Source organism: Saccoglossus kowalevskii, chromosome 5, assembly GCF_978046115.1.
Source record: "Saccoglossus kowalevskii chromosome 5, keSacKowa6.1, whole genome shotgun sequence".
In the NCBI taxonomy this organism is placed as follows: domain Eukaryota; kingdom Metazoa; phylum Hemichordata; class Enteropneusta; family Harrimaniidae; genus Saccoglossus; species Saccoglossus kowalevskii.
Window position 1 is genome coordinate 22,954,490 of NC_140645.1, and position 12,806 is coordinate 22,967,295.

General features: G+C 36.6%; 1 protein-coding gene across 1 annotated transcript; it reads left to right on the forward strand.

The window, feature by feature from the left end:
* Nucleotides 1-1,108: 1,108 nt before the first annotated feature.
* Nucleotides 1,109-6,283, forward strand: LOC102803836 (NXPE family member 4-like). The gene is made up of 5 exons (XM_006813462.3): nt 1,109-1,183; nt 1,286-1,797; nt 2,641-3,189; nt 4,245-4,297; nt 4,989-6,283. The coding sequence occupies exons 1-5, from the start codon at nt 1,118-1,120 to the stop codon at nt 5,729-5,731; spliced, it is 1,923 nt and encodes a 640-aa protein (XP_006813525.3). The 5' UTR covers nt 1,109-1,117; the 3' UTR covers nt 5,732-6,283.
* Nucleotides 6,284-12,806: the final 6,523 nt, after the last annotated feature.

Below are 12,806 nucleotides of genomic sequence, written 5' to 3' on the forward strand. Positions count from 1 at the left end.
CTTCTATCATGCTATACATTCACCAATACGACGCCAAAATCATATCTCTTGCTTTTCAGATAGAGTATACTGAGGACAACACTGACTCAGACTACTGCTTACATACAATGTAATGCCAGTGCATACAAACCACACAATGTCGTCAATACACGCTAACCCATTATGTTATTGATACTGTTTATAACGATCAAAATAATCATCACATCAACATCGTATTGCATACCATGTACATCGCATTTTGTATGGACTGAAAGAACGGGAGGAATGAAGGGTTTAAGCTAAAGCTGCAAGCAGCTTCACATGGGTTCAAGCAAAAGCTGTATTGTAGTACAATGTAGAGTTTAATTCGCTCAGGCTTGGCGATGTTTGTGCATTGCTGATACATACTACAAACTAAATGTCTGTGCATTTGGTTGTACAGTTTGGATGAAATATATTATACTAAAAAAAACACCAGTGAAGGTGGATATACCACAAAATTTGCCTAATCCACGACACACGCAAACAATCGTGTGGATTCTGTATAATTGGCGGTGGTATTCTTTATTTTGAATATAATTCGGACATAGAAATACCTTTAAAGCATTAAAAATATTTGTAAATGTGATACAGCACCCCAAAACATTCTTAATACAAATGCGTCCTGGAACTGGCGTGCAGTAATTATATATACATCGAGCAGTGAAGATAATTCGCACTCGTATTTTGGCATTGCGGGTTTTATACAAGGATTTTTATGTTTGCAGAAACGTTGATTTCTAAAACAATGTTCTCTGCCATAACAAAAATACGTACATCAATTAGAGCTGTATGCCCGAATGCATTTCGAGGGTTGACAAACATTCAGATTGAAGAGTGTGCCACTGTATTCAATCACCGGCTGATGTATGCTATTGAGAATAGTTTAATTTTACGCTGAAAGGTCTACCGTTGCAGGCGTACAATGCAAGGCACACAGCATAATACAGACACACTATTATATTCCAACATAGAATGCAAATAACCATAAAGCATTATTTTTGTGCACTTGGCTTTTTATGTAAAAAAATAATCATAGTGTGTATTTCGTTCATTTCCAGATACGCTGAAAAAATCAGTGAAAAACAAACCAAACAAGATGACAATACGATTGTATTTTACTTTCGTAACAGGGGTAATTGTTGGTGTTGTGATATCGTTTACTGTGAGTACGAACATGTCCTGAAATATTCCAATATATTTTTTTAATCCATACTGTTTTGTAAAGCTACATACAATATATATACATATACATTGTTATTATCAGGAATTTAGTGGCAAGAACATGTCAATGTACAGTGATCATAAATGTAGTGAAAGACGTAACAATGAGGCTGTATTGATGAATGACGTTAACGCATCTTCAGTGAATGGAATTGGGCACAACATATCGGCGATTCGTGTCTACAACTATAATAACATTAGTGAAAGACATAATAGTGAGGCTGTTTTTAAGAACGACGTTAACGCATCTTCAGTAAGTGGCACTGGACACAACCTATCGACGATTAGTGTATACACATATAATAACACAAACAGTCGTCATAAAAATATTACAACTGAACCACATGCAACCAGGAAGGAACCTGTAACAGATGAAGCTAAAATAGTATTTCCCTACAATAATTACAACCGCTTTGGAATGGAGTGGATCGGCGTAGTCAATGAGCTAGATTGGGAATACAGTAACAGAGAACACAACGTCAATATATTTCACAGTGAGAAATATTTCGATATTGGAAATGGTACGCTGGGATTAACATCGGTGAAACAAACAAGGTAATAAAAAATTTTGATTGTACAAAGATATTTTCTGGGACACTTTTCAGCTGGCGTACAAGTGATAATAAAATTAATCTACCCTTTTTAACTTCACGGCTTGAAACATGAATAACAAAATCCAAAGTTTAATGTTTCTGGTACAGTAAGAATAAGCAAATGTAATTGTAGAAAAGGCCATCTCCCTAATCATAAACAAGAGTTGCCTAAATAAAAAAAAAACAATTAGAGCAAATTAAATATGGACTAGTTATTGTTCACGAATTGGAGGATTTATCGCATGAAGTAATTTAAGGAACATTTTACGAACACGTGCTTATACAGAACAATTTTAGGCATATCAAATAATAAAAAAATTTAGGAGAAAAAATTAAGGTAAAAAATATGGTCAAGTATGGGTCATAGGAATGAATGAATCAAATTTAGAATCTATGATATAATTGTTTTTTGAAAAAGTATTATAACAACTTTATAACTAGACAGAGACATTTGTTGGTGTCATTAGTGAATTAGAAAATAGCAAACCCTGGAACGATAAAGGATGACATATTATCACCTTCGAGTATGATTATTCAACGACGATTATTCAAAGACATACTTTGACCGATATTGTTCAAATAATTTGTCTTTACTTAGTGGTTAGTACGCCATCATGGCGAATATTCTCTTAACATTTAAATGTAATATACATTTCTAGTTTTTTTTATATAAGTCACACAGTCTCTAAAAAATGGCCGGTAGCAATATATGACTTGTAAAAATATTACAATAATACTTTTGTTTAAACATTTTTCAAAAACACGTCATGTATTTCTCACTCACACTGCTGTGATTCTTTTTCAGGGTTATGTTTTATAAAAATGACGATAAAATACAGAAGGGACAATCCATACATATTATTATCGAGACATATGATGAAAATGGTCGTAAACGAGACAGGGGTGGCGACACGTTTACGGCAACCATGATGAATCGGCAGTTTTCGGCAAGTACAGCAGGTCGTGTGGCAGACTATGGGAATGGAACCTACTCTGTATTTTTCTATGCACCATGGCCTGGAATTGCAGAGGTGATCATCGCACTTGAATTCACGAGAGAAGCAATTACATTTTTGAGAAACGCGATAAAAACAAAAGAAATGATCTTTCCCATCACTGCAAAATACACAAATGGTTCACGATCTGGGGAAACACAATGTTTTATGGCAAATGAAGGGGTTTGGTCTAACAAATGCGAGTACGTCAATACAAACTCCTTGGGTAAAACCTCGCTAATTTGCAATAAACTCAACCAGTTCAGTTGCGAGGAATTGAAGAACATGATTTCGTACGTCGAAGATTTAGATAAATTTGCCGCGAGTGTGATGAGGCACGATGCCCACATGTTTCAAAGGTAATGCCACTAATTCATTTTTAAGCTTACCTAACAGTATCACATACTGTTTGTGATTCCTTTTGTACACACAATTCTTCACAAATATCGCAGAATAATTATGCCTAACTTTTGTAACACTAAGAAGTGTAAATGGAAATTCCGTTATGAGAGATTAATCGCACACTGTTATGCAAATAAGCAAGCACAATAACGGGACTTTATCATTTAAAAGACGTGTTTCCTAGCACTGCCAGCGGCCCTACAGTGTGACATTTGATGAACATGTGACATGGGTAGGCCTCACCTGAATATATTATATCGGATTGATAACGTCAATGTCCAGCCTCAAGTGAATGTGTTTGTTATTCACTGGGAAACAATTTAGTTTTGCTTATTGTTAAAAAATATAATATATTTGTGAACGATGCTTTCATCCAACCAGCAGCGTCAATTAGTTTGTATCAATATGTTATAATAATAATTAATTATATAATTATATAATAATTATTGAACAAGAAACTATAAATTTTGTTTATGAGTATTATATGCTATGCTTCTTTTTACAGAATCTACATAGCTTGAACAAATCGGTATCCTTCATCTCATTGCATGTCAGATATCGAAACAATATTCAATTGTCCCTCTTTAGTAATTATATTAGTATTTGTAATAACAAATTTGGTAAAATGTGAATTGAGTAAGTATTTCTGATATGTGTTAGACTGACAATGAATCAGAGATCCGTCTGACTCCTGAAAGAAAATGCAAGTGAAACAACAGCTGGAAATTCATGATGCTGTCTCTTTTTCAGTTTGCTTCCTATTTGATGATAATATCTCCTATTTCCGGTAATGGGGAATATTATTTTTTAGTAGTTGCACCATAGAACTGTAATGATTACTGTTTATGGCTTACCCGAGTGACTGTACTCGAGATCTGTCCATCTTACTGCGCTACCTTGCATTCATTTACTTATTTGCACCAGAAAACACCACTTAATTTGAAATAACAGCAACTACATTAGTGTTATTCTGAACGGTTTTTAATAATTTGTTTTAAATTTATGTATGCAGCCCGTACCACAACACACTTCTTGAAGGCATGCCAATGAAAATAAAGATTACAGGTGAGTAGTGGAGGTATGAACGTGAATGAATACGCCCGGCGTGAATAATTCTATGTTGATATGTCGTTCTGACAACCACTTATCATAATGCTGCGTCTACCTATCACAATCAAATTGCTTTTTCCAATGTTTATGTTAGAGTATTATTTAGAAAAGAGTAGTGCAATTGTGTCAATGTGACGTCTAGTACAAAGTGTTTGGCCATACTGAGATAATATGAATGCGATTACAACCACAAAGACACTGTTTTATTCATTCCGAACATGTTTTTAATTGTTTGGTTTCACTGAAAACGGGCAATGTATGTTCTAGTTCTTAGCCGAGTAATACAATATTAGTTAAATAAATAACAATATACATAGAGAAACATGTTATGCCATCAATTGAATTACTCTGTAATGACTGTTTAAATTAAAAATGTATTAAATTGATAATAATAGCGTTTTTTATAGAGGTTAAATTTACAACGTTTGGTTGTAAGCATGGTCATTGACTTTTAGAATAGCATCGGGCCACCACAATTTCTTCTGAATATTCTAAAAATTATGTTTTGTTTCAAATAGACAAGTTATATGACGGCATAGGAGTCTGAAAATGTATAAAGAGATGTCTGTTTTCTATTAAACACCACCACGATATTGGGTAATAGATTGCAATAATTAAAACACGTCTCCCACTGTCAACTTTCTAGATTCTTCAATACAACCTCCAAAACCTCCTCCATGTGGTCCTGACATGCCGATTCCAATCACTGATGGCTACTGGAAAAACAGATATACGTTCATTCCACTTGTTTGTAGAAGTCAGCAATGGACAAAACCCGAAGCCTCAAAATGTCTACAAAATAAGTTATTTATAGTCAGCGGTGACTCTACTATTGGCCAGTTAGTTACTTCATTCAAGGAGTTATTTAATTACGAAGGACTCGAAAATAATTTCGTGTGTCCACGAATCGGAAAAACAGCAGATCGATTGCGAATACTAGAAAGTGACTTACTTGACAAATTTGGACAACAAGACTGTCGATCCAAAGAACTCGTGGTGGTCTTAAACTTTTTTTATCACTATGCCTTGTGGTCCGAAAGAGCGTACCTTGAGAGGATATACCGTGCTAAATTAGCAGTGTTGAGACTGAGAGAAAGATGTCCTAATACAAAAGTGATTATAAAATTAGCACATCCAGTGAAAAATCGCGAGCTTGTGCGATCAGTCCACAGCAGTAACTGGCTTTTCTACGATATGAACAGGATGGCCCGTTACGTATTTGGTGGTATTGGTGTACTGTTCCTTGATCCCTGGGATTTAGTGGTTTCATCAACGCGGTTATACAAAGAAGGCGTTCACAGTCCTCCCCCTGTAATCTATCAAGAAGTGTACCTCTTACTTTCTTATATTTGTCCCGAATTAGTATCTAGGTGGTCTCAGGAATTGTAAACTATTTTACATCAGTACATTAAAGCAACCACACTAGAGAATACAGGCATCTGCGGCAAACATCAATGAGAATAAAATGATCTTTCGCAATTAATTATAGCACAACTATAACTTTATTTGCGTTACGTTCTATTAGAAAGCAACTGGGAACCTGCGTCGTCTCAATTTCCGAGTATTTCATGTAAATAGTTTAGGTAAGACTGTGGCGTAGAGCAGATTTGTAACTCTTTTTGATAATATGATGTTCAAGTTCTACTGGTTCATGTTCTACTGGTAATCGATTATTTTCCAGGTATGTCCCTGTTTAGGAAATCATCCATAGAAAAACGTAATTAAAATTTCTTTAGTCTGTGTATATCTGTGAAGCAACTTGTCTAGGTATATTCAAACCTAATCTTGCATGTCGAACGTTCGAAATCGTATTTAAATCGCGAAGGGGCATAATGTCGAAGAAAAGACTGCAGTTGTTTGTCCCTGTATATTCTAGTGTCTTTGATTAAATATACCAGTACTGAAAATTGTATTTAAGATTGGATAAAATCACGAACGATACATTTTGAGTGAGACATTTTGTCTTATTCTCCCATTGACATGTTAGGAATGGAGCCATTCAAAGAATTTAATTGACATTAATATAACAAGAAAGGCGAATTAGGTGGCAGCTGAATGAGACTAATCGATGGATATTTAGAGATCCAAAAATAAGTTCATTTGTGACCGTAAGGCATATTAAGTGTCAATTGCTAATAACATATTCTGGAACTGTCTGTCAACATTGCCAGGCAGATATATCTGCGAGAATCTGGCTTGTCATGTTCTGAAAAAAACTCGTAATGACCATTTGACAAACAAACAAACAGCATCAGGAAAAATAAGAAAAAAATTCTGAAAAGAAATAAATATCACATTTTTGTGAGGTAATTCAAAACGCTATTATAAACACTGGTGAAACTCTTGATGGAAACATGTCCAGTTCCTTTGGTGAATTCATTGACCAACACAGTGACAATATCAGTGAACAATTCCCAGAGCACAGCCCGCGACAATTGATGTGGGAACAACAGAAAGCAGCTGTAAAAGCTTCCAAAACTCGACTATTGAAGCAGCCATAGCTTATTGGTTAAAAGCGCCCGAGAAACCAACATTTGGGACGTGAATTACTTGGGCGACAAAAGATCAGTGATAATACTCAATAAGTGAGAGACTATTAGTATTTACAGCGGCGATAATGCTTTTGACCCCAAACATATTTAACTTCAAGTAAGCGAGGGTGAAAACTATCACTGGGCAAAATCGTTGATATACGATTGTATACGCAGATATAAATTTTGTGTATATTCACGGTATACGTTTAGTATACGCAGATATGATTACGTATACAAATCGTGGAATATACGTACATATGCGCTACGTATTTTTATGGTTTCTTTCACACATGCCCGCCTTGGGTGGCAGGCAGCGTATACGTACGTATTTTACATGCATTCTCGTAGTACAATTAACGTTGTTTTACGAAGTCTGTATATTTACGCATACGTGGAGAATACTGTGCGGTTTTATTTGGGATCGCGGCCGCCAGTACTTATAATAAATAGTTACCGGAACTGTCGACTCGCATGGCGTCTTGAATCGATCTAAAAACGTCTCCTGTTTTGCCGAGTACATGTAATTGAGAAATGGCTATGTACAGGTACAATTTAGAAACGGTTGTTACTAATTTCTAAATAAAACAAAAAAACATTTCCTGACTGAAGTGTACCATCGCTTTGATATTAACGTGACGTCTTCATTTGTCTCACTATACACTGGTGAATTCGAACACAAGACAGGAAATTGCACAATAGAGTATACGTTGATTAATTGCAATATCATTCGCAAGCCTGAATGAATGCGAACAATACAGGTGTGAATATTTTGGCGAGTGTTAAAATACTTTCCATTCGATTCGTGTGCGTGTTTCTCGGGGCCGGCTTGTGGTCTCGTACACGTGAATGTTGGCCGATCGGCATTTTGGTAAGAATAGCCACAAAGTCCATACCAAGAAAGTGAAATGAATTCTCACTGAGACACATGTAACAAAATTGGTCGAATTTGCAGTCATCGCCATTTCTAGGGATCGTTTGATTACGGAGTTTCATTTATATTCCATTTACCATCGTACGTTGCGTTATTTTCAGAATACGATCTATATCACCACAGTCACTCTACTAGTAGAGTGACTGTGATATCACCACATACACTCGGAACACATACAGTGAACAACGCTAAACATCGCATTTTCATTTCAAACAACTATGGATATTTCTGGCTAGTACTCTTTGCAGTGACGTTTCAGATTTGCGAACACAATTCTCATTGTCTTCGTTGAACCATAGACAGTCTATGGTTGAACCTACTATGTGGTACTTGGCAACATATTAGGAACTGTGTAAATGTTTGTGAAAACTAGACTGACGATTTATGTTTTAGTGCATTCACGTGACATCGATTGACATCAGTTAATTATTCATGCTTAGCAGCGCAACGGTTTACCGGTTCATTTTTGTTTGTACCTTTATTCAACAAAATCTTAATTTTAACTTTAATTATTGTCATAAATACAACATTGAATTACTGCAGTGATATTCATAGCCACATACATCTACTGTTTACTGCAGCGAGAATTGCAAAGAAATAATTCATATTGTTTAGAAGCCTATTTATACTTGGGTCACGACGATCCTTTTCCGAATCTGTCTGTAAACTTGTATTTTGTTATCAGGTTTCATTTATAAATTTAAATAAATGTTTGTCTCTTACTATCATTTGAATTCCTAAATACATTTTACTAGAAATTTTCCGTTTTCCATAGTCTATGGTGTACGTGAGAGATACTCCAATGGTGCATTCTCTCGTTCGGGTATATATTTTCATTTCATCTTTGTGGTAGAGTGTCTCACAATTCTTTGCGCGAACAGGCGTCCGTAGAACACTGTCCAAAATAATGAGGGCGCAATACACTAGTTGGACGTTATCATTATGGGCTGAGTTGGAACCGTCGTCACTAACAAATTAAACACTACGTTTTTAGTACGTACAGAATAGTAAAATAACAAATATCTATATTACTGGTGGAAATAAAATAATAATCGAACATGATGAAACTGTGAAATGTCGAATTTCGCAATCGCACACCCCTACTAACAAAATGCTATACGCTAACGTGACTGAAGTGATGAGCCCTTTTGAAATCAGTTACGTAATTGTTGCATTAATCCAGGAACAAGATGTCCCATTTCCATCGTAGTTGTCAATTGTCTGACGTTCAGCGTTCAGGCTGATCTCAATCCCTATCTCATCTTCACCAAGTCAAAGTTTATTCGGAAGTTTTGATAAATCTCGCCCACAGTCTTCAAGCATCTCGGATCACCAACATTATGCGATCTTTTGTTACAACAGTAAATCGTTTGCGCAAGGAAGTCATGGCTACATCAAAACAGACAGAAAAAAGCGTGCTATTTTAAAAACCGACACCAAGTCACCACAAGAGAATGATATCAACCCTTTTAGAAGTTCTGAAAATCAGCGTGTCCGGATTGACCCTGCAGTATTTGTGTAAGTTGTGTTTAACTTTCAGTCGATGTAGCGTGTCTAGCTGTGTCATTTCAAACACGCATAGAAAAGTCACTGTTCAATTTTTCACACTTAGTTCATACCATTTCATTGTAACTATTATAACTTGTATTCAGTGGATCGATTTTGATTACAGCCTGTATATACGCAATTTTATTTTATGTGTCAGAAAAAACGTAAGTATGCGAAAGTCGAAAATTGATGTCCGATCTAATTAATTGACCTCTTCACCCAAATTACTAGTAATTCATGTTTGCCTGGTTATACCATATGATGTCCGTTGTTCCATGCTTTTGTCTGATCCTTCATTGTTTTCAAAGGGCTCTACTCAAATTGACAAAGGGCTCAGGCTGTTCAGCAATTAACCGATACAGGCTAGTGTAAAGTGGGCGTTAGACTTGCATACAGTCTCTTGTTTTAATATGGTAGTGTATAAATGGCGATAGCGGTAACCCAACTTTCCTGGTAACCCGGCTCTCGCCATTTACACGCTCCCACTACCAACGAAGAAGCTACGACGCGATCCTCGAAACGTTGCCTGAACCAATCACAAACAAGAACAGACAATGAACTTTCGGATTAACACCTCTGCCCCCCCCCCCCCCCACGCTGACCAACGTTTCCCCACACTAACAACAAAATCTTTTGTCTTCTACTGACTTCCTGTAAGCAAGTGTGGGTGGATGTAGTCATATAGCACTAACTAATACTTCATACCAACTTGCATTTTAACAACAGTTTTATGTGGCATAATATTTGAGGCAAACATTTGAAATCACGGGATATGACCATTGCAATTAATTTTTTTTCACGCTGTCTTATTTATATTTTTTCAACGTTTGTTCCAGCTACAGCTCGCGTGCATTTTTTATTCTTGGTGATTGGCTTGCGTTTTCTTAACAAATATTTCACCCCTATAATTTTAAATATAAAATACATAAGTTATTACTACAATGATTAGCACGTTTTGATTTCGAGCGGGAGGTAGGTTTGAATCTCATTGCCCACTGTTGAGTCGGTAATATATTGAGTAAAAACTGTCCAGGTCACCAAACATTATAATACAACACCTTTTCCTATTCAAATTTGCTTGACAAATCTCAATTAAACTGTTACATATTCTATATTAGGTACTGTTACCAGAAAATGACAGAGAAAGACGAGATTAGTTTTATATAGCTTGGAAAAAACAAATAAAGAACCAAGGAGGAGATGAGTAAGTGTTAATTTATAGTTTTTATAATTTTGAATTCGTTTTATTCAAGCTTGTTAAAATAGCAGTAATAATAAATATAGTGTTAGTTATAAATAACATTTCTATCATTGCAGCTGACGGAATGTCGGGAAAAGAAGTTAAAGAGGAAGAACAAGAGATGTGGGAGATGGTGACGAAAGTTGTGGACATTATGATGTCAGATGAGGAAGACGGCGAAGAAGATCGGAAAGGAATGTTCATTGTGAGGTCTCCGACATTCAGGTCATGGCACTGAACGACTTGATTTTGGATTAAGACAACCGAGTGGCAAGGAGGCAACCGATCCGCATGCTCCAGAAATAAGTAGGACCACCATGTATCTGTCAAACCCCACGTGATTGCCCTAAGTTTTGATGACCAGCGTGATTTTTTTCTGATTCCTACCCAAACCCAAACCCTTTCAATATTTTTAGCTTATAACTGGAATTTTATTAGTCCCCGTTCGGACGCAGTCCGAAAACGGGGACTTATGTTTTGCCCTGTGTGCGTCCGTGCGTCCGTGCGTCCGTGCGTCCGTGATCACCTGTATCTCGAACATGCATGGACCGATTAAGTTCAAACTTCACTCATACATCACACATTATATGGGACATATGCACATGCATTTTTTTCATGATCCGATTAACGATAGCCGAATAGCGGCCATTTTAAGGCCGAAAATGCATCAAAATCACACATTTTCACCATTCCGGACCCGGATCTCAGTTATGCATGGACGGATTTTGTTCAAATTTGGTACATACATTAAACATAATAGGACCTTGATGCACGTCATTTTTTTTTTGGATCGGGTTCGAAATGGCTGACTGGCGGCCATTTTGTTTTAAAGAATTCAGTTCTGGATCCGTATCTGAGACATGCTTGGATTGATCGAGTTCAAACTTCACACACACAAGGTACATCATGTCACAAATATGTATGTGCATTTGTTTCATGATCTCATTAACGATAGCCAAATGGCGGCCACTTTAAGGCCGAAAATGCATTGAAATCGCACATTTTCACCATTCCGGACCCGGATCTCAGTTATGCATGGACGGATTTCATTCAAATTTGGTACATACATTAAACATAATAGGACCTTGATGCACGTCATTTTTTTTTCGGATCAAGTTCGAAATAGCCGACTGGCGGCCATTTTGTTTTAAAGAATTCAGTTCTGGATCCGTATCTGAGACATGTCTGGATTGATCAAGTTCAAACTTCACACACACAAGGTACATCATGTCACAAATATGTATGTGCATTTGTTTCATGATCTCATTAACGATAGCCAAATGGGGGCCGCTTTAAGGCCGAAAATGCATTGAAATCGCACATTTTCACCATTCCGGACCCGTATCTCAGTTATGCATGGACAGATTTCATTCAAATTTGGTACATACATTAAACATAATAGGACCTTGATGCACGTCATTTTTTTTTCGCATCAAGTTCGAAATAGCCGACTGGCGGCCATTTTGTTTTAAAGAATTCAGTTCTGGATCCGTATCCGAGACATGTCTGGATTGATCAAGTTCAAACTTCACACACACAAGGTACATCATGTCACAAATATGTATGTGCATTTGTTTCATGATCTCATTAACGATAGCCAAATGGGGGCCGCTTTAAGGCCGAAAATGCATTGAAATCGCACATTTTTACCATTCCGGACCCGTATCTCAGTTATGCATGGATGGATTTTGTTCAAATTTGGTACATACATTAAGCATAATAGGACCTTGATGCACGTCTTTTTTTTTCGGATCAAGTTCGAAATGGCCGACTGGCGGCCATTTTGTTAAAGAATTCAGTTCTGGATCCGTATCCAAGACATGTCTGGATTGATCAAGTTCAAACTTCACACACACATGGTACATCATGTCACAAATAGATATGTGCATTTGTTTCATGATCTGCTTAACAATAGCGGAATGATGGCCATTTTAAGGCCGAAAATGCATCAAAATCACGTATTTTCACAATTCCAGAACCGGATCTCAGTCATGCATGGATGGATTTTGTTCAAATTTGGTACATACATTAAACATAATAGGACCTTGATGCACGTCTTTTTTTTCGGATCAAGTTCAAAATGGCCGACTGGCGGCCATTTTGTTAAAGAATTCAGTTCTGGATCCGTATCCAAGACATGTCTGGATTGATCAAGTTCAAACTTCACACACACATGGTACATCATGTCACAAATAGATATGTGCATTTGTT

Excerpts from the sequence above, each read along its gene's own strand:
- LOC102803836 (XM_006813462.3), top strand. The coding sequence starts at position 1,118 with ATGACAATACGATTGTATTTTACTTTCGTAACAGGGGTAATTGTTGGT. Across the intron at positions 1,184-1,285 it reads GTGTTGTGATATCGTTTACT|GAATTTAGTGGCAAGAACAT; the intron begins GTGAGTACGAAC and ends TGTTATTATCAG. Across the intron at positions 4,298-4,988 it reads AATGAAAATAAAGATTACAG|ATTCTTCAATACAACCTCCA; the intron begins GTGAGTAGTGGA and ends TCAACTTTCTAG.